Below are 22,156 nucleotides of genomic sequence, written 5' to 3'. Positions count from 1 at the left end.
TTTATGTGTACAAAATTTCAAGAAAATTGTTTAAGTAGATAGAGCGTAAAGAGGTAACAAACAAAAAATCTTACTTTCGAATTTATAATATTAGTTCGTGTGTCGTGCAGCGTTCTTCTTATTTTTGAAGTTTTGAAACAAATACAACTAAATTAATAATCGACTCGGTTCAATTGTCGGTGTCTCTGTCCACATTGAAATCATATTGTCGCGTATGGAACCACTGATGGGTGTCCATTCTGCTAACTTTAAGGCCAAACTGCTTTTCAATTGTAGCTCTTATTCACATGTAATAAGAACTACAATTGAGACACGACAACAGCTTATTGTTAGAATCGACATCCAGATATGATGCTTTGTCCATTGTAATCAGAATTTGAATTTCAACTGCTTTCAGCACTATTTCGGTTCAGATTAGAGTGAGACAAATACAGTTTGGGTGAAATCTGTAGCTTTTGGCTTTGTCAATGCAATCGCATTGTACTGACCAAGATAATTATTACTACCACCTTTTTAAAAGTATATAACATTTATAATATTTTATCGATATTACTTAGTGTTCGATAAAAATTCGTAAATCATTTAAAATAAAATTTAAACTTTTTAGTATACACTATGCATAACATTATATTCAATTAAAAATTGGCATGCAATAATCTTTCACGTGGAAAAAAAAAGTAGAGATTTTTTCCTGTGAAGCGCAAATTACTCAGGACATAAAAAAAATTGTTCAATATGAATATTAACTAGCTAACTATCAAAATAACTATCAACATATAGATAATAATTTGCGTTTCTAACAAGATTACCTAAACTGCAAACCACATCACTAAACATGTAGATCATGTAATGTTCGAGTACAAGGCAATCCAAGCAAATCTAGAATTATTTATTGTATGTGTTCAACACTGAATGCCTGATTAGATTTTAGTGTTTCTCAGTATACCTACACTAAGTAAGGAGCTGATATGGCCACGTCTTGCGTCCACAAGAAAAATGCGAAAAGAAAAGAAAAGATTTATCTGTTTCTTATCGACAACAAATATCTCGCTATGCCGTTTCCACGTGGTCCTAGCAGAAGGGGCAAACCTAAGAAAGGCTTAATGTCGTTAATGATGATATGCGTGTCTATGGTCTGACATCTAGGGATTCCAAAAACTAAAAATAGCGGGATCTGGGCTTCAATTCTCTATGGCCGCGGGGCAAACCGGAAAAACTCTCAGAGAAGAGAGTAATGTCTAATACTAAGTATTTGGGGTAATTAGAAAATTGTTGATCAGCTTTCGATTGGCATTCTTTCTTTCGAATAAATCTTCTGAATCAATAATAAGAAATTCTGATTTTCATGGATAATTTAAGACTCAAAATCAAATCAAAATCAAATCATTTATTCAGAAAAGGCCTTCACAGGCAGGCATGTCAAAGCTACAAACTACTAGCATTTCGGAACGACCACTGCTCGTTTTCAGGAGAGAGATTTAATATCAACGTCTTAAAATCTAATTAGAAATGAATTATATTGGTGGTCATCCGACAGATAAATAGGTAAAGAAAATTCCTGCCAAAAAGTGTATCAGGATGACCAAGGACAGAGAAGGTGGATGTGGGCGGAAGGAGCCCTATAACCAGCAGAAATATCAAAATAGTTTCGAATTTTACTAAATAAAAGCTAATAATATTAGGCAACACAAAATACTGCACAAATTTTGACCCATAACTCAGTTCCATATAATTAATCCCTCTATAAAAGTGGATTAACAGACACTCGGACAAATTGTGTATTAATATTTTATGTGGCTGTTCACACCGAGGTCCGAAACGGCTATAAAACTGTCATAGGAGCTATAGCTCTTCTTATGGGTGATTTAGGAAGATTAGGTGGACATGTGTTGGGGTAAGTTGGGAATCTTGGGGTTTTGGAGGGAAATCTTGTCAATTCATCTGTACACGTGGAAGCTAAAATGGTTTGATTACTTAACATAGTTCTACAGTAAATTATAACGATCATTAATAAGGCAGGTGAAAATTGGGGAGATCAATTTAAATCCTACCTTCAAAACATGAAATATTTTTTTTATTATGTCAAGACTTATCTAATAAATTTTATTCTCAAATTGTAAATTATAAAAAATAACCACCTATTTTATTAAACTGAAATTACAAATTCAAGAAAGTTTCAAGTTTTGCAATTTAAAAGAATGTACTAACAAAAGTGCTGCCATGTACAAATAAATAACAAATACCAAAAATAAAATTAGGTACCTACTTTAAAATGACATCAAAAAAATCGAGCGAGATTTAAACCAGTTTAATAGGCAAATTTTAATTAGACAAAACAATTACCACAAATTCCCCAAATGCTATACCCAATGCGTCGACACGTAAATCCACAATTAATGAGACGCGTGTCACTCAGTACATCGATTGATGGGTTTTAGCTAGATTCGTCTAATTTAACACATGTCTTGACACAATTTAACCGTTATTATAACGTTTCCATAATCTGGTGATTGTTGTATTGTACTAATATCATATATGCGAAAGTTTGTGAGGATGTACGTATTGTACGTGTGTATGTATGTTTTCTAGTCTTTCACGCAAAATCTACTGCACAAATTGTTACGAAATTTGGTGAGCGGTTAGAATATAGGCTCGTGTAACACATAATTTATATCCCGAAATAACGTAATGTGAACTATACATTTATTTGAATTCAAAATCCATTCCATTGATAGAAATAAGACACTCGATAAGAAAATCCTTAGTTTTTATCAAATGATTGCATTGAAGATCATTTAGACGTATGTACCTTGTTATTCTGAAATATTCATTGTAACGATATCTCGAGGACAAACACCAAACAAACTATAAAGACTAACCAAATAAGATTGAAGACTACCATACAACTTCCTGGAATAGCACCACTCCATATGTTGTTGTACAAGGCGACTAAGGGACACAATAACTTCACAGCTGATAGGCATCAATAGCATTCTCAAAGAGGGTTGACTTCGGGCGGGCGGTTGTAAAATCACAGCCGAATTTTCCAAATGTAATGGCAATTTTTTCACGCTAACCCTGGGCTTTGGTGCGTCGCAACTCTGAATGCAACCGAAAAAAAGCGCAGATGAAACTTAGCACTGTGTAACGTTCGGCGGGATCTATAGCTTGCTCTGTCTTCGCCCAGTGCGGAGATAGTATAATATATAATATATATGTGATAAGCACGGCTGACCAGCATTCAGAATTATCGCGCCATCTATTGACAATCCATCAGTCACCGTGTTGAGTGCATTCCAGTAGCCGCCGGCAATGAATCCAATCAAACGCTGTTACCTACCGTGTGAAGCTAATACTGACGATTATAATTGTGAACATGACAATATACAGAGCTTACCAACCTGTGAAGCTATGTTATTAACAATTATTCTTGTTAATATGATAATAGGTATACATCAGATATTCGTCACGTCAGACGACGTTAACCCTCCTTGGGAATGCTCTTGTTGTCCATTAGTTGATAACATGAGACTCTGTAAATAATATATCTCAGGGTAGGAGGTAATAGTTATATATATTTATGACATAAGAATAAGACCTAAAAAGAAAATACAAACAATTGCATTAGAAAATATTACACTATAACTATTCATTTTTAAATTACTTTCCAAAAGAAATCTTACCCAATAGGGTCTTTAATATTATTGATATTAGTTTTTTAAAGTATTTATACATGATAATTTAAATACATAGTTTATTGTGACTCTGAAACTTGCGCAGGACTGCGTCAAAATGTAGATATTGTAAAAGGTAAAAATAATTTGAATTGTAATGTTTTGACGACCTCGGTGGCTTAGTGGTAAAGTGCTTGCCTCTAAACCGAGAGGTCCCGGGTTCTATCCCCGGTCGGGTCATGATGGAAAATGATCTTTTTCTGATTGGCCCGGGTCTTGGATGTTTATCTATACTTATATGTATTTGTTATAAAATATAGTACCGTTGAGTTAGTATCCCATAACACAAATCTCGAACTTACTTTGGGGCTAGCTCAATCTGTGTGATTTGTCCTGATATATTTATTTATTTATTCAATAATGTGTTGTGTGCCAGCACAAATAGGGTTAATGACATCAACGTGACCACGTCACAAGTTGTTAGGCTATGCGTCCCTTAGTTGTCTCGTATGATATCCATAAGATCAACCCTCACTCCACTATTACATAACAGTCGCCTACTTAACATATGGACTTGCGTGTTCATAATTCTTATTTATAAATCCTATAATAACATTTCAAATTGCTCATGTGGTATAAGCAGTTAGAAATGTTATTATAAGTGTCTTACATTAAACGATGCACTAATAAATGGATTCAAATTCAAATTTCAAATTCAAAATTCTTTATTCAATTTAGGATGATATACATCACTTATTGACGTCAAAAATTACTTAAACTAAGTCTACTGCCGGCTTCCAAAGCGCAGGTGAAGAAGAAGCGGCGCAACAAACTTCACCGCAGCCTTTTCTCCAAGGACGTCAATTAACAAATATAAGTCTTATACATATATTAAAAATTAGGAGGACGAATTTACAAGAAGATGTATATAATTATTGATTGTGTGTCTATGTAATCATATTACAATAACATTCGTAATACACATTATATAATTAATGAGATTACAATAATCATAAACATTATTATATAATTATATAATTGATTTGATTGATGTTTAAATAAATAATTAAAGTGTACTTTAGAAATTATTCCGAGAAAATATCTCAGAACAGTAACAAGGTCCCAAACGTCTGGGAAATGAAATAAAGGTATATGCGTCTTTAATACCTGTCGTTTTATATAAAGTTATACAACGCGAAAGTTTAAAACTAGTAATTTTTCAGAATACAAAACTGATTTAGAAATTACTATAATATTATCAACATTGTTAATTCCTCTATTTTACTCCTATAAATATATATATAAATACAAATATGTTGGAACAACACACACTATAATATTCCTGTTATATTACATACTGAGAGTATAGGAGTAATGCATCGTGTACAGGAATACATAGCGCAACAGAATTTAATTAAACCGATTAGCGATTGGACATTTGACGCGCCATCTGGCGGCCGAAGGTGTGTAATGAATGTGCACCGTGTGACGTAATGAGATGAGAGGTTATATACAAAGTTGTTATGTGCAATATCTGCCCTGAAATGGTTTATCACACGATTATATTTCTACTTTGTAATGGTTCTAATTTTAATAATCCAAGAAAGTTTGTAAGGATTATGTATGCGTGTTTGTTACTCTTTCACGCAAAATCTACTGAACCGATTGTTATGGTATATTAGTAGAATAGAACCTGAAATAAGACATAGGGTACTTTTTATCCCGAAATTCCCACGGGAGCGAAGCCCGGGGGCGCAGCTAGTTCTAAAGACAGATGTATCGTATAATATAAAGGACATATTTTAAAATCAAAGCACAAATACGTACCCTACGTTGCACTGGTCAATACAATCTTGGCCAGTGATTAAAATGCCCACACCAGCCCTCGAAGAGTCATTAAAATTTCGAATAAACAGACTTAACTAAATTGCCAATAAAACTTGATCACGCGTTAATCGGTAACTCAACTAATCATTATTAACCCAATACTCATTTCACACGTATCGAAATTAGAATTATGTTCAAAATTTCATCAAATTTGCATGCCACTAGTATTACTGTTGGACTGTCGACTATCGATAGTGTACCGATAAACTATCGATAGAGTTCAAGGAAAAATAATATCGGTAGCCGTTTTGGTGCAATACTATTGGTGAAGAACAATGAATGTAGATGACAAATTCAGAAAAATATGCTCTAGGCAAAATAGATATATTTAATACTAATAAAAAATCTAATGATATACTAAATGATAATTAAAAATAGTAAATCATAAAATTGATCAATTAAAGTGACTTTAAATTATTGTATGTGAATATTTAAGATACTACAAACATTTTATTTTTTACCCGGTAAAAAGCCTATTGGAAAATTCTCAGTTAATGTTTATCTTGTCTATGATTTTGTAAACCAACATTTCTTAGTTAATATTTATCTATATATCATTATCACATATTTCTTAATTGTTCGCATTTTTCTTATATGGTCTTTGTATGTACACTGTTTTTGAATTGTAGTGTAGATCGTAACCTTATAATTTTACTACTATGTATAGTTTTACTACAATTTGTTATGTGTATTTAAATAAATAAATAAATAAAATACTATATAAATCATATTATTGTGATAATTCATAGACTATAACAATGCTGCTGGATCATTATACGAACATTTAAAGTTGGTTATAAAGTTCACGAAAAAAATAAACTCAACCATCGTAATAAACTAAAATTTTGAAACAATTTTTATTTGGAAGTAATCTGCGTAAACGCAATATGACCACAATTTTTTTTTTCACTGCACTAATAATTTTCAGACTGGAATTGAAGGATGAAAATGAGTCGTTATCCAAAGAATTTGATGTCAATAAATGATAAAAACATTTTGGTTTCCCATACAATTGGAAGAACAGCTGATCTAATTATTGCTCTTAAAATAATACTTACAACATTTTCGATCGGTTTATCGCGCATGACCGTTTTCAATTAAAACTATCGATACTTCGCCAACACTATATGCCACGTGATAAATACATTACGGTCAATCTATGCATATTTATTGCAATATAGATGTTAATACCGCCGCATAGAGGTCATGCAGGATAACACGACTTGTAGGTGACTGTACTCGTGTATGGCACTTAGCTGATTAAAACGAAGCAGTTAGCTTTTATTGCACAGCGGATTTGTGGTGTTTATTTATTGGCACAAATAAATATGCGTTTTTAATCTTTTTTAACTTATCCTAACTAATATTATAAATGCGAAAGTAAGTTTATTTGTTTGTTATCTCTCCACGCTCTATCTACTCAACCAATCTTCATGAAATTTTGCATACATGTAGTTTGAAGTATGGAGAAGGACATGGGGTACCTTTCATCCCGGAAAGTTAACGCGGGCGAAGCCGCGGGCGAAAGCTAGTGTGATTATAGGGAAAGACGTTCATTAACAATAAGTAACAAACGTGTGGAAAAATTAAAAATAAAGGATATTCTTTCTCATTATTTAACGACCTTGCTTCTGTGGGAATTTAAATATATTACTTTGTTTTGTCATGCGTGTTGCCATTATCATTCTGGGCTGTGACGTCCTGGAACCTCTTATATACCTTTAGATTTTAAATTGACAATACAATACACTTTACTGCACCACATTCTACTCAGTTACAATGTATAAACACTGAGGTTACTGACATGGTATTCTTTTATTAAAATTTGTATTTTTTCCGGCAAAATAAATGGAATCCCAAATGGGTAACAAATAAAACTTTTAAACTTAATGGTTTAATTGCAAACAAAGTTATAAAAAACGGTTAACGGCGAGTAGCGGAAAGTCTAACTGCCAATCAAAAGTTAACACTGATGGAACGCGATTAAAACCCGTGGTTAAACCAAGGTTTATAAGAAACAGAATACGTAAGAGATTTTAACGTAGACTTAGTTGAGTTTGTCAAAATATAATTATGTATACACAAGTCCTAAATATGTAGAATAACCAATATTATATAGAAAAAGATTTGTATTTTTGTTTTTTGTCACTCAAAAAAAATTACTAGGCCGGATTTGATAAAATTAGGTACAGAGACAGACGAAACCTTCAGGAGTAAAACCGTCAGACGTATACTTTTTTTTTACTATTATAAAAAAGTAGCCTATGAGCTACTTTTTAAGGTCGCCAGGTAGTTAAATTATTACTTTTTATTTATTTACACAATATAACAGTGTAAATATAAGTCTTGGCTACTTTAATAAATTTTTCATTCATTTAAATACTTGAAAATGGTGTTGTAGGGACTTGAATACGCTGTGGTGACACTTTTTCATTTATTAATTGGACAAAACGTGTGCCGTTTTGTTTACAGATTTACATTTAACCTGTGAATCCATAAGTTGGGCCACATGTGTGTCTGCTTGATCAATGGTATAAAAAAAGAAAAATCGATAAAAAAAAGAATATACAGGACAAATCACACAGATTGAGCTAGCCCCAAAGTAAGTTCGAGACTTGTGTTAAGGGATACTAACTCAACGAAGTATCGTTGAGTTAGTAACCCAATAAAATATTATATTATATATATTATTATATTATAAAATATTACTATATTTTATAACAAATACATATATAGAGATAAATAAAGGTAAATCTCCAAAAGCTTATTTTTTATACTGTCCCGGTTTTCGTGGCACCAAGGCGTGGCGCCTTGCAGCCAAGAAATCAAAAATTTAAAAAAATATCTTTATTTACTTTTACAGCAATAATTTTATAACTAGATGTTAGAGTCTCCTTTTATGCTATCAAAGATGCCTGTGCCAGGAGTCTCCGCTCTTCTTTAACAATATTTGAGTTGAGATCTTAACATCAGTGGGTAGAATTTAATTTACAAAATATTATAATTTTAAGTTTAAATATACTTAATATATTACATTAAAGTGTGAAAGAGTGAGAGTGTACAAAGAAGTGACCTTAAGATAAAGTACTAAGGATTAATTCCGTTTCAGAATAGTTTAGGTTCAATTAGCCATTCATTATGGGTGGATTTATCGTAAAAAAGTTTTGAGTAAATATCTAAATATTTGTTAATCTTGTTGTAAACACCGGTTATTATATTGCATACTGGCAAAACTAGTTTTAGTGATTGAAATAGCGATAATGAAAGATATAGGTAAATATTTTTAAATTTTATGCATAAAACATTTAAAGGAATAATATAACTGAATATTGTTTAAACTTCACTTACTTTAAAGCAGAAAATGGCACTACATCTTAGGATTTCGACTCGGTAGCCCCGTTGTAGAAATTTACAATGCTTTTAGACACACACCAGTGGTTAGACACGTTTGCTGCCGATCTGTTTGCGAGACATGGAGTTATAGACATACGGATATGGCAAATAAAGAAATATATTACTAAGATAGCTGAAAGGATAGGAAATTTTTGACAAAACAAAATTTTGGTAAAAACACATTCACTTAGTTTTCACATATTTCAGTTTTTTTATGTTACTACTTAAAAATCCGTTTCCCGTAGGAATTTTAGGAAATCCCTTCTTAATGCTCCCCTACACTGTCCTAGGAACCTACACAGCAAATTTCATCTTTCTACGACCAGTAGTTTCGGCTGTGCGTTGTCTGTCAGTCAGTCACTCAGTAATAAATGCAATTAAAGTAAATTATATGTACCATCGTTTTGGGTATGGTAGGATACACACAGTTGTGAGTGTGCAGAGACTTAGCGTTTACTTTATATATATTCAAATTAATACGTGGAAGAGCTCATAACCCGAAATGTCTGAGTTTGATAATATTGTTGGCTCCTGACGGTTACGTGGGGCGCCGGCGCCGGCCACCGCTGCTAGAGGTGCCGCTGGCCCGCACCGAGCTATTACGCAAGGCCTCTGACGCGACCGCTGGGCGTGCTTAATTTAGTGACCGAGAAAATTGATATTTTTTCCTATTCTCTGAATGAATTCACAATAACGACTTTAAATATCATATGTTATACATAAATAATGTAAAAAGTTAACCTGTTGTATTAGAATATGTTTTCTGTAATGGTAGGTTAAGTTTGGTGAAATAAATAAATAAAATAAAATTTATCTGTATATCTTAATGCAATTAAAGTAAATTATATGTAATTAATTTAATATTTAAATACCATATCCAAGTCAAGTGATTGCACACCTCCCATTCCTCAAGTCAGCGCGACCAAAGGGCGGGGTGATGTAGATTTTCCTGTACCATTACCATTGTATACAGCCCTCAATTTATAGACCAAATCTTTGATAGCGAAAAAGAGGGCCTACCACGAGACATACAAACACGAAGCGCGTGACTAACGTCCACATGCTGTCAATTTTCCCATATCGTGTACGCATCGTGTAAAAAAAGAACACGTGGACGCAATGACGTTCTAGTAGTTTAATGTTTCATGGTAGCCCCCCAGATTTCCCCAATTGTTTCAGATGTTTCCCGATTCTCGCCGTACAATATCGTGTGATTTTAATAATAGTCGCTTGAGTGTGTCGTAAAATGTTATGGGGCACAGTTGAAGTGTGAATTAACTATCGTTTTCTCGCGTTTCATGCGCATTTATACAGTGGAATTGTTTCTACTCTTTCGTGTTAAAACATTTATTATATGTAAATAAGATTATATCTCATGGGAAATCCAACCATTTCGGAGAACTTCACACCAACGCGTCTTTAGTCTGTCGCCATTCCTCTTTCTATATCTAGTTGTAAAATGCGTAGTTAAATGGCTTAACCAATTAGAATTGGTTTTAAAGCTTCTAATATGTTTTTCTGTTAAAATACAGTTTTTAAAATCAAATCAAATCATTTATTCAGAAATTAGGCCTTCTTTTTCACGTCATATTCTAAATTAAATGATGTTTACCAAAGCTACAAACTACTAGCATTTCGGAACGACCACTGCTGAGAAGAAATGCCGAAAGAAACTCATTCAAACAGTGTTGGTCCCTATTATGCCAGAAGGGCTTACCATTTTTTAAATGTAAATTTATGTATAATTTTTTATCAGTAATATAACATGTAAGTACACAATAAAGTACATGGTCAAAAGGTATACTGAAACATGTTATGATTGTGATCAAGTGCTGATGAAAGGAAAATATATATACTTATATATATATGTATAATTAACCAACAAAAAAAATTTTTATAAATAACATCGAAGTTATAAAATAGATTTAAAAGACCCTATAAAATTAATTATTGCCATTATCTTAATCCCATCCGAACAAATATTATAAATGCGAATGTGAGTATGTTTGTTAACTCTTCACGCTCTATCTACTCAACCCATCGCCTTAAAATTTTACATACGTATGGTTTGAAGTGTGGAGAAAGACGTACCTTTCATCCTGGAAAAATAACTGTTCCCGTGGAAAAATTTAGCGGGCGAAGCCGCGGGCAATAGCTATTTAGTAAATCAGCTTACCCGCTTTACGTAATCTTCAAAACAAATAATGCTAAGTACATTACCCCGTAAATAACAGTACGGACAGCAGAATAATTTGTCACCTCCGAAATCCTCATTAAACAATCCAATTTCAATGCACTCTCGACGCAATCACTGAAAATACGGAATAAACTACCATTGTAGGGAAATTCTACGAATCCAACGTAACAAGACCCACTACCACTTCCCCAACTGTACAATTTAGCTAGAAATCAAACGAGGCGTATACAAATTGAGAGGTCAAAATAAACTGGCGATACTTGGGGAAAATGTTGAAGCATATTTTCGGTGAACGAATATCACTTAGCAAGAGAGAGGTTATAACAATAAATTCACGATAACATTTACATACATAGGCTTGAGTGTTAGAGGGGCTTTTCAAATGGGTCGCTTAACACAGTAATGTAGGCTGTAAAGATTGTTTTCCTTAGATTTGGCTGGTCAAGTGTTACTCGAGAATAAGGGCCGAAAAAAAAAAATGTTATTTCGCGCCATTAAATATGTATTCAAGGATATTTTTCTTCACATTTCGAATGAGACTGGCCTAACAAATGTATCACAACAAATGTGTCTTTTTCCCTTACGGGGTAGACTGGTCTTAATAGTACAAAATATGTTTTAGAAACTACTTTACACTAGCTTCTCCCCGCGGCTTCGCCCACGTGAATTTCCCAAGGGAACATTCATTTTACCGGGATGAGATATGTCTTACTCCGTACTTTAAACTACATGTATGCAAATTTTCAAAAAGATTGGATAAGCAGATAAAGCGTGAAAATGAACAAAGAAACAAACTTACTTTCGCATTTATAATACTAGTTAAGATGTTCCTGGATTATTTATAGCTTAAATTTTGAAAATACAGCTGTTACTTTACGACAGCTAATATCATAATTTACTTACATATATTTAGATATTTATACATTTATTTTGCAGAAAAAAAATATACGATATAATTTCTACAACAGTTGGTAGAAAATTTCTTGAATGCTCTTACAGACCCAGACTACAATCAGAACATTGGTGAAACAAAACATCGTTAAAAACTTGCACATTACTTTGATAACGCGTTATAAATACATATTTAAGCCTATTTAATTGCCTAGCCTACTCGTACCTCATTATATTGAAGACAAAAAAACATCTGACTTCATGTTTATTTAACAAGATAAACAAAATTATCAATTTTCAATGACTTTTCTCTAACCATAACACTAAAATGACTTGAAATAATGTAGCCAACCAAACAATACATTAGTCTATTTATCACAAGTCGCAACCATTTGCAAAACATCTAGACAAAGTCGTGCAGCTTCGTTTTTCCACATCCGTTCTGGGTATTCAAATTTGACAGTGATAAATATGCGGTCATTTCCGAAAGAACGCAACTGCGGATCGTTCTCTGTCGAATGAGGAGGCAAATGGTAGGGGTGATGAGTAGATTTATTATGTTTTATTGTAATTTGAACAATAGTTTGATTAGCACTCGGTATTTTAAACGTCTCTATAATTTTTTTTTTAATCACTTCTCGGATCACAATCATAACCTGTTTTGATATACTTTTTGACTATGAATTTGAGTATATTATGTACTTTTATATATTATTAGAAAAAATAATTGTAAGAAACAATAATGGTAAGCCCTTCTGGCATGATAGGGACCAACACTGTTCAAATGAGTTTCTTTCGGCATTTCTTCTCAGCAGTGGTCGTTCCGGAATGCCAGTAGTTTGTAGCTTGTGAGAAATAACTATTTAATATAAAAATTGACGTGAAAAAGTGCCTGTGAAGTCTAATTCGAAATAAATGATTTGAATTTGAATTTATTTAGTTCCGTCTGGTTTTTGCAGCCGAAGCGAAATTTAACTTTTTTTTTTCATTAATCAGACAATCATCCACAAAAAATATTGGATCACAGTATCACAAAGCAAACATTGACTGCTTGCAATCTGTTGATCGACCATACCAAAGAAATTGAAATACATAATTGAACTATATAACTGGGATATGTGGACTAATAGAAAACCAACACATTTTTTTTCAATTTTTGTCTGCCTGTAGGGAATTGTTCTGAATGGGATTTGATGGGGTTTTCATAGTTGTGTAGCGGATGGTCTAACTCAAAATCTTTTATAAGTTTCTTCGTGATAAGTAATGAGCAGCAGACATAAACGCGTGCAAAGCCGCAGGCAATAGCTAGCCTGCAATAAATGCATCATTTATTCTCAATAACTTTTCATGATAACAAAAGCACCTATGATGGATATGAAACCAATACAAATAACAAATATGGGTTTAAAAATCATAATTAATAAAAAAAATTAAAAAAATATATATTAGGACAAATCACACAGATTGAGCTAGCCCCAAAGTAAGTTCGAGACTTGTGTTATGGGATACTAACTCAACGATACTATATTTTTATAACATATACATATATAGATAAACATTCAAGACCCGGGCCAATCAGAAAAAGATCATTTTTCCATCATGACCCGACCGGGGATCGAACCCGGGACCTCTCGGTTCAATGGCAAGAACTTTACCACTGCGCCACCGAGGTCGTCATAATTCCCTATACCAATATCAAAATCTTTATTTTTCATCTGGGTTCTAATGACTAATGGCTCGTCTCGATAATACTGGTGGGTTTACACGGCTCGTCTATTATTTAAAGCAGGCTTACCGTGTATGTTCCGGCTTCGTTATAGATCAGAGAAATAGTGAATGCCATCAAAAACGTGCTATAAAAAAGTCTTGCAGCTCAGTTTTTCTACCATAAAAAGTTGTGAGATCCATGTAATACCAAGTCGATTAATTTATTTAATCCCTACTTAAGGGACCTTCTGTCTTAAGTTATTACGCAAGTTATTATCATGTAAATATTAAAAATCTTTTAGGTTTAAAATAAATAGATCGATTTGGCCATCGTATGAAAACACAATGTATCTATCGGCTGGCATTTTTAATGGACAAAAAGAAGACAACTTGAAGAACGAAGACGTAACAACCGTTCCAATAACAGTAAATTCATTGGTACTTATATAATACTTTGGTCAATTATATAATAATTTGGTTAATTAATACTTTGGTCTACACAATCTAAACCCCAGATCCAATTGAATATGTTAAAGATGAGAAATAAAATTAACTAACTTTTGCCCACGGCTTTGGCCGCGCGGGGTCATTTTTCATTCGTACGGGGACATTTAATTTTCCGTAATAAAAGACACTCTATGTCCTTCTCCGTACTTTAAACTATATGTATGCAAAATTTCAAGAAGATTACTTGAGCAGATAAAGCATGGAATTGTAACAAACTTACTATTATCATTTATAATTGATCGAGCGAGCGAACCGAGAGAGGTCCACAAGTCAACTTGGGGCAAAAATACATTTTTTGTATGTATGTTTGTAACGCAATAACCTTCGAACCATTGGTCTAATTTTGATGAAATTTAAAAGGTATGTCTGCCAATAGAATTTTCAAGTTTGTGGTATAAGAAAATATGTTAAGTCGTTTTTGAAATATTCACAATTTTGTACAATTTTATTGTGTTCGCGAGATTTAAGGTCCTTTCTTTAAAGTATCCTTTCTTTGATTTGTAATTACCTAAACTTATATTATCATCTTCTTCTCTCTGTGATCTAAAATTCCAATGCAGACCTCGTATTTGTCATGGTTTGTTTGTTTGTTCACTCGTTTTTTGCATCTATATCATGTGTTTTGACATATCGAGTGCATTAAACAGTGATTAGCTGTTTTGGCTTACATGCTTTAATCTTATTTGGTTTGTATTTCATTCTTTGTGTATTTTTGGATATAGTATACTCGAGGCATAAATAGGTACTACTTTGGTTTCGTTTTTTGACGTTTGAAAAAACAAACCAATATCATGAACAGATGCTATAAATACGCCTTTAAACTAATATTACACAATATCTCATACTTACATAATAGTGCTATTTAACAATTGTAACATATATATAATATCATCAATATATATATAAAACTCTTCCATTACTGAGTGAGTGACTGACTGACAGACCACGTACAGCCGAAACTACTAGGCGTAGGAAACTGAAATTTGGCATGTAGATAGATGCCCTGGGGAGTTTAGGGGAGCACTAAGAAGGGATTAAATAATGAATAATGAAGGAAACGGATTTTTACTCACATACGAAGATGTGGGCAAAAGCTAGTATCCTATACATTATGAGCAGATATACATAATTTTAAATGTACATATGAGTAGGGAAAATGGAACGAGCTCATGAGAAATAACGCGAGAAATGAGAATAATAACATGAGAATTCTGCCTTATGAGAAAGGTATGACAACACAGACGCATCAGGTGTGTGGCACCTTAAAGGCTACCACACACCTGATGCAGTTGGTCCACACCGATGGTGTCACAGACTCAGTTGGCTTGCGACCGTTTACACCCTGCCGCCTGCCTGACGTCAACACTCCTTGGGAATACTATTGTTGCCTATCAGCTGTCTAGTCTGTGCGTCTCTTACTCGTACGACATCCACGGGAGGATATGGTGTGGTCCTATTCTAGGGCGGAACCACACGCCACAACAATCACACACTTATCTATCACATACACAAAATAATCTTTATATAGATGCGCACAGAATTTTAGATAACTTTCTGTATCCTGGTCGGTGACCTTCATAATGATAATACAAAATATCTTCAAAAACAAATAAATACTATACTACTCAAGATATAAATAAATAGTTGCTGTCCTTTTCGCTACCACAGTTACAGAAGAGATAGTGAATTATGAATGATAGTGACGTAGAATCAGGCCATACTTATCAAAAAAAAAAACTCTTTGATTGATAATCAAAGAAGTTCAATGTGTTGTTTCTCACGCAAATCCGGGTGAAAACATATATATTGCAGATTGTGAAGATGGCACGCCATTTGGGGATAGCAGTCGGTGTTTGTTACTTGTCATTTGTTTAAATTCGAACTGAATATTATATTTTAAACATCTTAAATTACTCAATCAATATAAAATGTCTGGATTCAAGTTTGAAGGCGAAACAGATAGTATAAGCACAAAGCAAAAAGAATACATTCTACAAGTGCTTGAGAAAAAAGGTTATAAAGATTGTAAAATTAATATTAAAGCAGTTGGCAAGGCAGGAGATAATTTTGTGGCTAACGTCAAACGTATGACCATCGAAGAAAATGGTAAAGATATTTTCAAAATGATCGCAAAAATTGCACCAGTCAATGAATTAACTAGAGCCTTTGGCGCTTCTATGTGGTTCAATAATGAAAGCGTCATGTTCGGTGAAATATTTCGTAAATTTTATGAACTACAACATAAAAGTGATATATCTAATGAGAATTATGCATTTAGAGCACCAGAGTGCTATGGCATAATAATCGAACAACCAAATGAATTAATCCTTTTGGAAGATTTAGATAACTACGCAATGAAGGATAAAATGAAACCACTTACAAATGAAAGCGTGAAAATAATTTTGAAAAAATTTGCTATAATGCATTCACTCTCCTTTGTCTGGAGATCAAAAAATTCTGAAGCATTTGAGTTTACAACAAAAAAACTTCACAATGTTTTTAGCGGCATGATCAAAATGCCTGGATTTTACCAGCAATTGATAATGATGGTGAATAATTCTAAAGCTATAGTGAACGACAATGATTATGAGAAAGTTTTTGAAGTTCTTACAAGCCAATTGCCAGATATGCTGGAAAATCTGGATAAAATCGAGGCGACGACGAAATCCACCGTAGTTATACATGGCGATGCTTGGATTAACAATATGATGTTCAAGGAAGTAAGTAATACTATTTAACGTTCTTCTTTTTCTTTTCGAGTGTGTTAATTGCTAACACTGGTGTCAGATTTCGGTCATGTCGCTATAAGGCGTCTGATATGAGACTTAATTATAACGTTTATTAAAATAACTTTAGTAGAATAAGTTTTTGTTCGTAATAATAATATCATCTGTATTAAAATAGATAACTCATTAGTCGTCAAATTCAAATTCAAAATTGTTTATTCAATTTAGTATGATATACTTATGACGTCAAAAAAATTACTTAAACTAAGTCTACTGCCGGCTTCCAAAGCGCAGGTGAAGAAACTTCACCGCAGCCTTTTCTCCAAGGACGTCAATTAACAAATATAGGTCTTATACATATATTAAAAATTAGGAGGACGAATTTACATCATTATTAAAAATGTCAAAATTTGAATGAATAAATAAAATAAAAGTTGTATTTCCAATAAAATTATTGAAAATTGTCACACAATATATATATAAAGTTAAATGTACAAAACGTACGTAATAATGTCATAAATCAATTACATATGTTTTGAGGATACTGCACCATGCTTGGGCCATGCGTGGGCCAATCGTCATATCATGATGCTCTCATTAGTAATAGATATTTTTGATGACTTGTGATAATAAAATCTGTAGAGTCATTTAATTAGTATAGATAACTAGCTGCAATCGAAAATTTCGGGATAAAAAGTACTCTGTGTTATTCCTGTTTATATTCTATCCGAGTACCAAATTTCATAACTATCCGTGCAGTAGATTTCACAAATTTTAGCGTTATAATTTTAGTAGGATTAGGCATTTTGTTAATATTTCTGTATTTCTCAACCTCATATTCACGTTTATATTCGGGGCTGTGAAGCTGCAAAGCCCGATGTCAGCGTAAATTTCTAGATTCGGTTGTGATTTCAACCAGCCAACGCCTGACATCAGTCATCTTTTGGAATGTTATTGTTTCTTATTAATAGCCAAGGCTTCGTTTACCTTATGAAGGATATTTAGTAGTTCTATTCTATATGATATACTATTAACCGAGACCGCACGTCTTGTTCGTGATTAATAATTTCATTGTAACATTTTGCTTTTAGCAAGACGGAAAATTGGACTGCATTCCAATTGATTTTCAACAATCTAAAGTTGGCAGTCCGGCCTGTGACGTTCTCCACTTGATCTTCACAAGTACAGACCACGAAACTAGACTTCAACACTTTAAAACATGGATAGACTACTACTATACCCAACTGGACCAATGCTTGACCAATCATGGCTTGGACACCAACCTTGTCTATCCAAAGAAAGAATTTGACGCTGATGTGAAAAGATATTCAAAACTATATTTCGTAATAGGATTCTTTATGTTTTCAATGATGTTTATCAAGACAGAAGATGCGGCTGCTCTTAAAGAGATGCAGGAAAAATCTACAGGAGACACAAATGAAATGTTTGCAAATGCTGCAGAATTATTCGCGAGAATCGACTGCGAATCTTTGAGAGGTAGATTGGTCGGCCTCGTTGATAGCTTCAGAGAATTTGATTTTATTGATATTTAAATTAGTAGTTTCATTAAAACAAAAAATACTGCTACTGGAATATTTTTTGAAGATGTGTTAACTAAATGTTTTGTATTTATGATATACTATTTGCCACCCCTGCTTCGCTCAATACGAAGTCTAAAAATCTTCGGAAATGAAGTAGATTAATTGTAATTTTGTAAAACTGTACCTCAAGAGTTAGAATAAATGAATAAATTGATCAAAAAGTGCATGTTTGTACAGTTCATCGGCCAGGACCTGGTATGCTGGATTACCCTTGAGTTATTATAGTTCAGTATACAGATGCAATACCTAATCTGATAGATTTAATATTAGATTTAATAAATAAACAATGACATGATAATGATTACCACATAGATAAATGTCCTATAATCAGATAACTATTTGCGCCGTTGTCATTTATCAGTATTAATTCACAAAATACATATATTGCCTCGGAACTTCCATTTACAACCCCTGTCCCACCAAACAAACACACATTGAGTACATGTCGGAATCATTAATCACGCTCGTATGCAAATTCAGTAAGTGCCGCTGATAAATGGACGATGGTCAAGATTTGAGAGGCTACTGTATGTGGTAGCTTGATATGTTCTTTTTAACCCCGCACGAAAAAGAGGGGTGTTTTAAGTTTAACGTGTCAGTCTGTTTATCTGTGTATCGGTCTGTGTCATCGTAGCTTCCATACGGAGGAAATGATTTTTGTTTCGTTTTTTTTTTGTATAATAGATAATTTATCCCGAGTGTTCTTGGCCATGTTTCATGAAAATCTGTTTAGCCATTCGAAAGTTGTGGCGATATGAATATTGAAAGTCGCGAGTTTTTTAATTTGTCTGTCTTTTTTAATTTGTCTGTTTGTTGTCGTTTTCCGATATAAATCATTGAGGCCAGGGTCAATTTTCGCAATTTATCTCCCTCACTTGGGTCTTCGATATCATTGGCACACGTATATTCTTTGACGACGACAAGCCAGCACATGAACACTGTATAAAATTGATTAACTACGTCTCACATAAAAAATAAATAAATAATATTAAGTATTTAAATAATACGTATTTTTCGAACGATACCTCTTACAAATTTTAGATTTATCTTTGCTGGGGATAGAAGTTTTGGTTGCTATTAATTGTAATCAGATTCCAGTTTTCTACAACTATTTTTTAATTCAATCTGAAAACATAACTCAGTATAAGGCATGGTCAAAACACATTAAATCCTAACCTATACACAGATGTGTGTAACTAATAAACTTTAATAGAAATTAAAATTTATATTTTTTTAATGTCCGAAGTCCATAGTTACAGCATCCGAACTAACACTGATATCCACTTGATTTCATTTTTCATTCTTAAACCGTTTTGTCCAGACAAGGGTCCGAAACCAGTACCTTCCCATTCAAAGTTGGTTTTTGTTCGCTACATCATCAGTTTTATGGGCCCGAGGTTATCATTAACATGGGTTTTCTGTACCCTTTCAGTAGTTCATAAATTAATGTCAAACTTGTTTTAACAAAAGATTTAGTTTTATTTTGTTTTGATCATTTTGTATAGGTACTGTTATTTTTTACGTTTTAGACACTAAGTCGAACATGATGAATTTTTATTTAATTATAGATTAATTCGTTTAATATTAGATTTTTTAAAATTTCCATACCATAAAAGATATCCTAACTATAGGGTCACTTCATTGACAGAAGCCAAAGATCGACATAAAAAAGTCTTTGACAAAAATATATTTTAATGTCATCAGAGAGATTTTATTACTTTCAGCGGGCGACAAAAGTAAACTGGCTAACACGATTCAACAACTGTTAACCTAACAAATTCATAACAAATTGGCTTCTATCACCACCGCATAGAGACCCATGCAGACTTGACAAGTTACTGCCAGTACACACAAGCAATTTAATTACTACAATCTTACACATCAACTCCCCACAGTCAAGCCCAGTAACCGAAACTCCATCAAAGTAATTCACCACTACATCATTGGTACAATACAAACGACTCACTCCACGGGTCGAATCGTAGACATTTGTCTCGGCTACGTCTCTCAATCATAACTGCATATATTGACCGTCATTTATTAACGTAGACCGTGTAGTGAATAGGGAGGAGATAAGATAAATATTAATCAGGGGACAGCAGTCACGTAATAAAATCTAAAAATCTGTTCTGTATATGTTTTTTCACTACCGCACTTCACAATGTTTGACATGGACAGAACGAGACAAAACATACTTTAATTCAATTCAATTCAATTCAATTCGTTTATTTCGTGAACACAGGTTACATAATAGGTATAATACATTGGAATGAGCTTCTCTATGTCCCGTCATAAGGCATACGAAATTTTTGTCATAGGTTTTACAAACTGAATTTACATAATATTTATACAATAATTTATTCTATAAAGTGACTACATAATTTATCTAATTGTCAGGTAGGTACACATTAAAAGATCAAATACTTAATTAAATTAATTGAAATTGTCATTTAGATATTCAGTAACAGAATAATAAGCTTTTTTGATAAGTAGCTTTGATAGTTCTCTCTTAAAGGTATGTAAGTTATTAGTTTAGTTTAAACTATTTTTATGAATAACTGCCATTCAAAATATTTATTTCGATACTCATTCACATTGGTCATTTGTTATTTCTCAGTTTGACATTTGTGTATAAATATTCGATAAAAAGATATATCTAATACAGACAACGAAAGTTCGGATACAGATAATGAATTTTCTACGCACGTTTGATGAACGAATTGTTTGATGACAATATTTTTCATAGATTATAATTATGATTATTTATAATTTTATAGACACCGTTTGCGAACTACATCAGGTGCCATTATGGTTTAAAGTGGCATACGTCATGTAATTTATCTATATATTTTGTTATCTATGTACACAACAATTCATAAAAATTATGATCCGAGACTATCGTAATGTAGTGCAATAAGACTGAGATTCCATACAATGTTAGATGTCGGTCGTAAGGGGTTTACTGAATTTGATACAAATAATTAATCAATAATTTCTAAATTCTAACTAACTGATTGTTTGCCATTCTATGGCATAAAGACTAAATAAATGGCTTTATATAAGCGGCAATTTTGATTGGTGGGCCATTTTGAAAATGTCCCATAATTTTGACCCAAAATAATTATGTATATTAATTCTAAATATGGCTTCAAAATTAAATATCATTGCGCTAAAATTTAACTTCGCGTATGTATAATTCATAATTCCCGTTTCATCCCCTTAAATATTGTGACACATTTTAATTATCGGGCGCCATTTTAAATTTGAACAGTAATCCGCTTACCGCAGTGTTAATACTTGGTTTAAATTAAGGTTTTAGTGAGGTGACAATGAACTACATATTTTATTTATTCACTGCAATATTTCAACGAACCAAAAGCATTCGAAAGAGGTTTCGATTTTTTTTTTTTTTAGTTTCATTTATATTAATTTCGTGATATAAAGTACCCTATGTATATTATGTGTATTTCAGGTTATATTCTACCCGTCTACCAAATTTCATTACAATCGGTAGGTATAGTAGATTTTAACAAACATACACACATATCCTCACAAACGCACATATCCTCGCAT

General features: G+C 32.9%; 1 protein-coding gene across 1 annotated transcript; it reads left to right on the top strand.

Moving 5' to 3' along the window:
- Window positions 1-16,097: 16,097 nt before the first annotated feature.
- LOC128678404 (uncharacterized) lies at window positions 16,098-20,078 on the top strand. Its single transcript, XM_053759919.1, has 2 exons — window positions 16,098-16,976; window positions 18,074-20,078. The coding sequence occupies exons 1-2, from the start codon at window positions 16,185-16,187 to the stop codon at window positions 18,533-18,535; spliced, it is 1,254 nt and encodes a 417-aa protein (XP_053615894.1). The 5' UTR covers window positions 16,098-16,184; the 3' UTR covers window positions 18,536-20,078.
- The last annotated feature ends 2,078 nt before the right edge of the window (window positions 20,079-22,156 follow it).

This window comes from Plodia interpunctella, chromosome 19 (genome assembly GCF_027563975.2).
Source record: "Plodia interpunctella isolate USDA-ARS_2022_Savannah chromosome 19, ilPloInte3.2, whole genome shotgun sequence".
Lineage (NCBI taxonomy): Eukaryota > Metazoa > Arthropoda > Insecta > Lepidoptera > Pyralidae > Plodia > Plodia interpunctella.
The sequence above is the reverse complement of the archived record's forward strand: the minus strand, read 5'-3'. Positions and strand labels throughout refer to the sequence as shown.

What these genes read in the sequence shown, in the direction of transcription:
- LOC128678404 (XM_053759919.1), top strand. Translation starts at nt 16,185, where the DNA reads ATGTCTGGATTCAAGTTTGAAGGCGAAACAGATAGTATAAGCACAAAG. An exon ending in ACAATATGATGTTCAAGGAA is followed by an intron (nt 16,977 to 18,073) that starts GTAAGTAATACT and finishes TTTTGCTTTTAG; the next exon opens with CAAGACGGAAAATTGGACTG.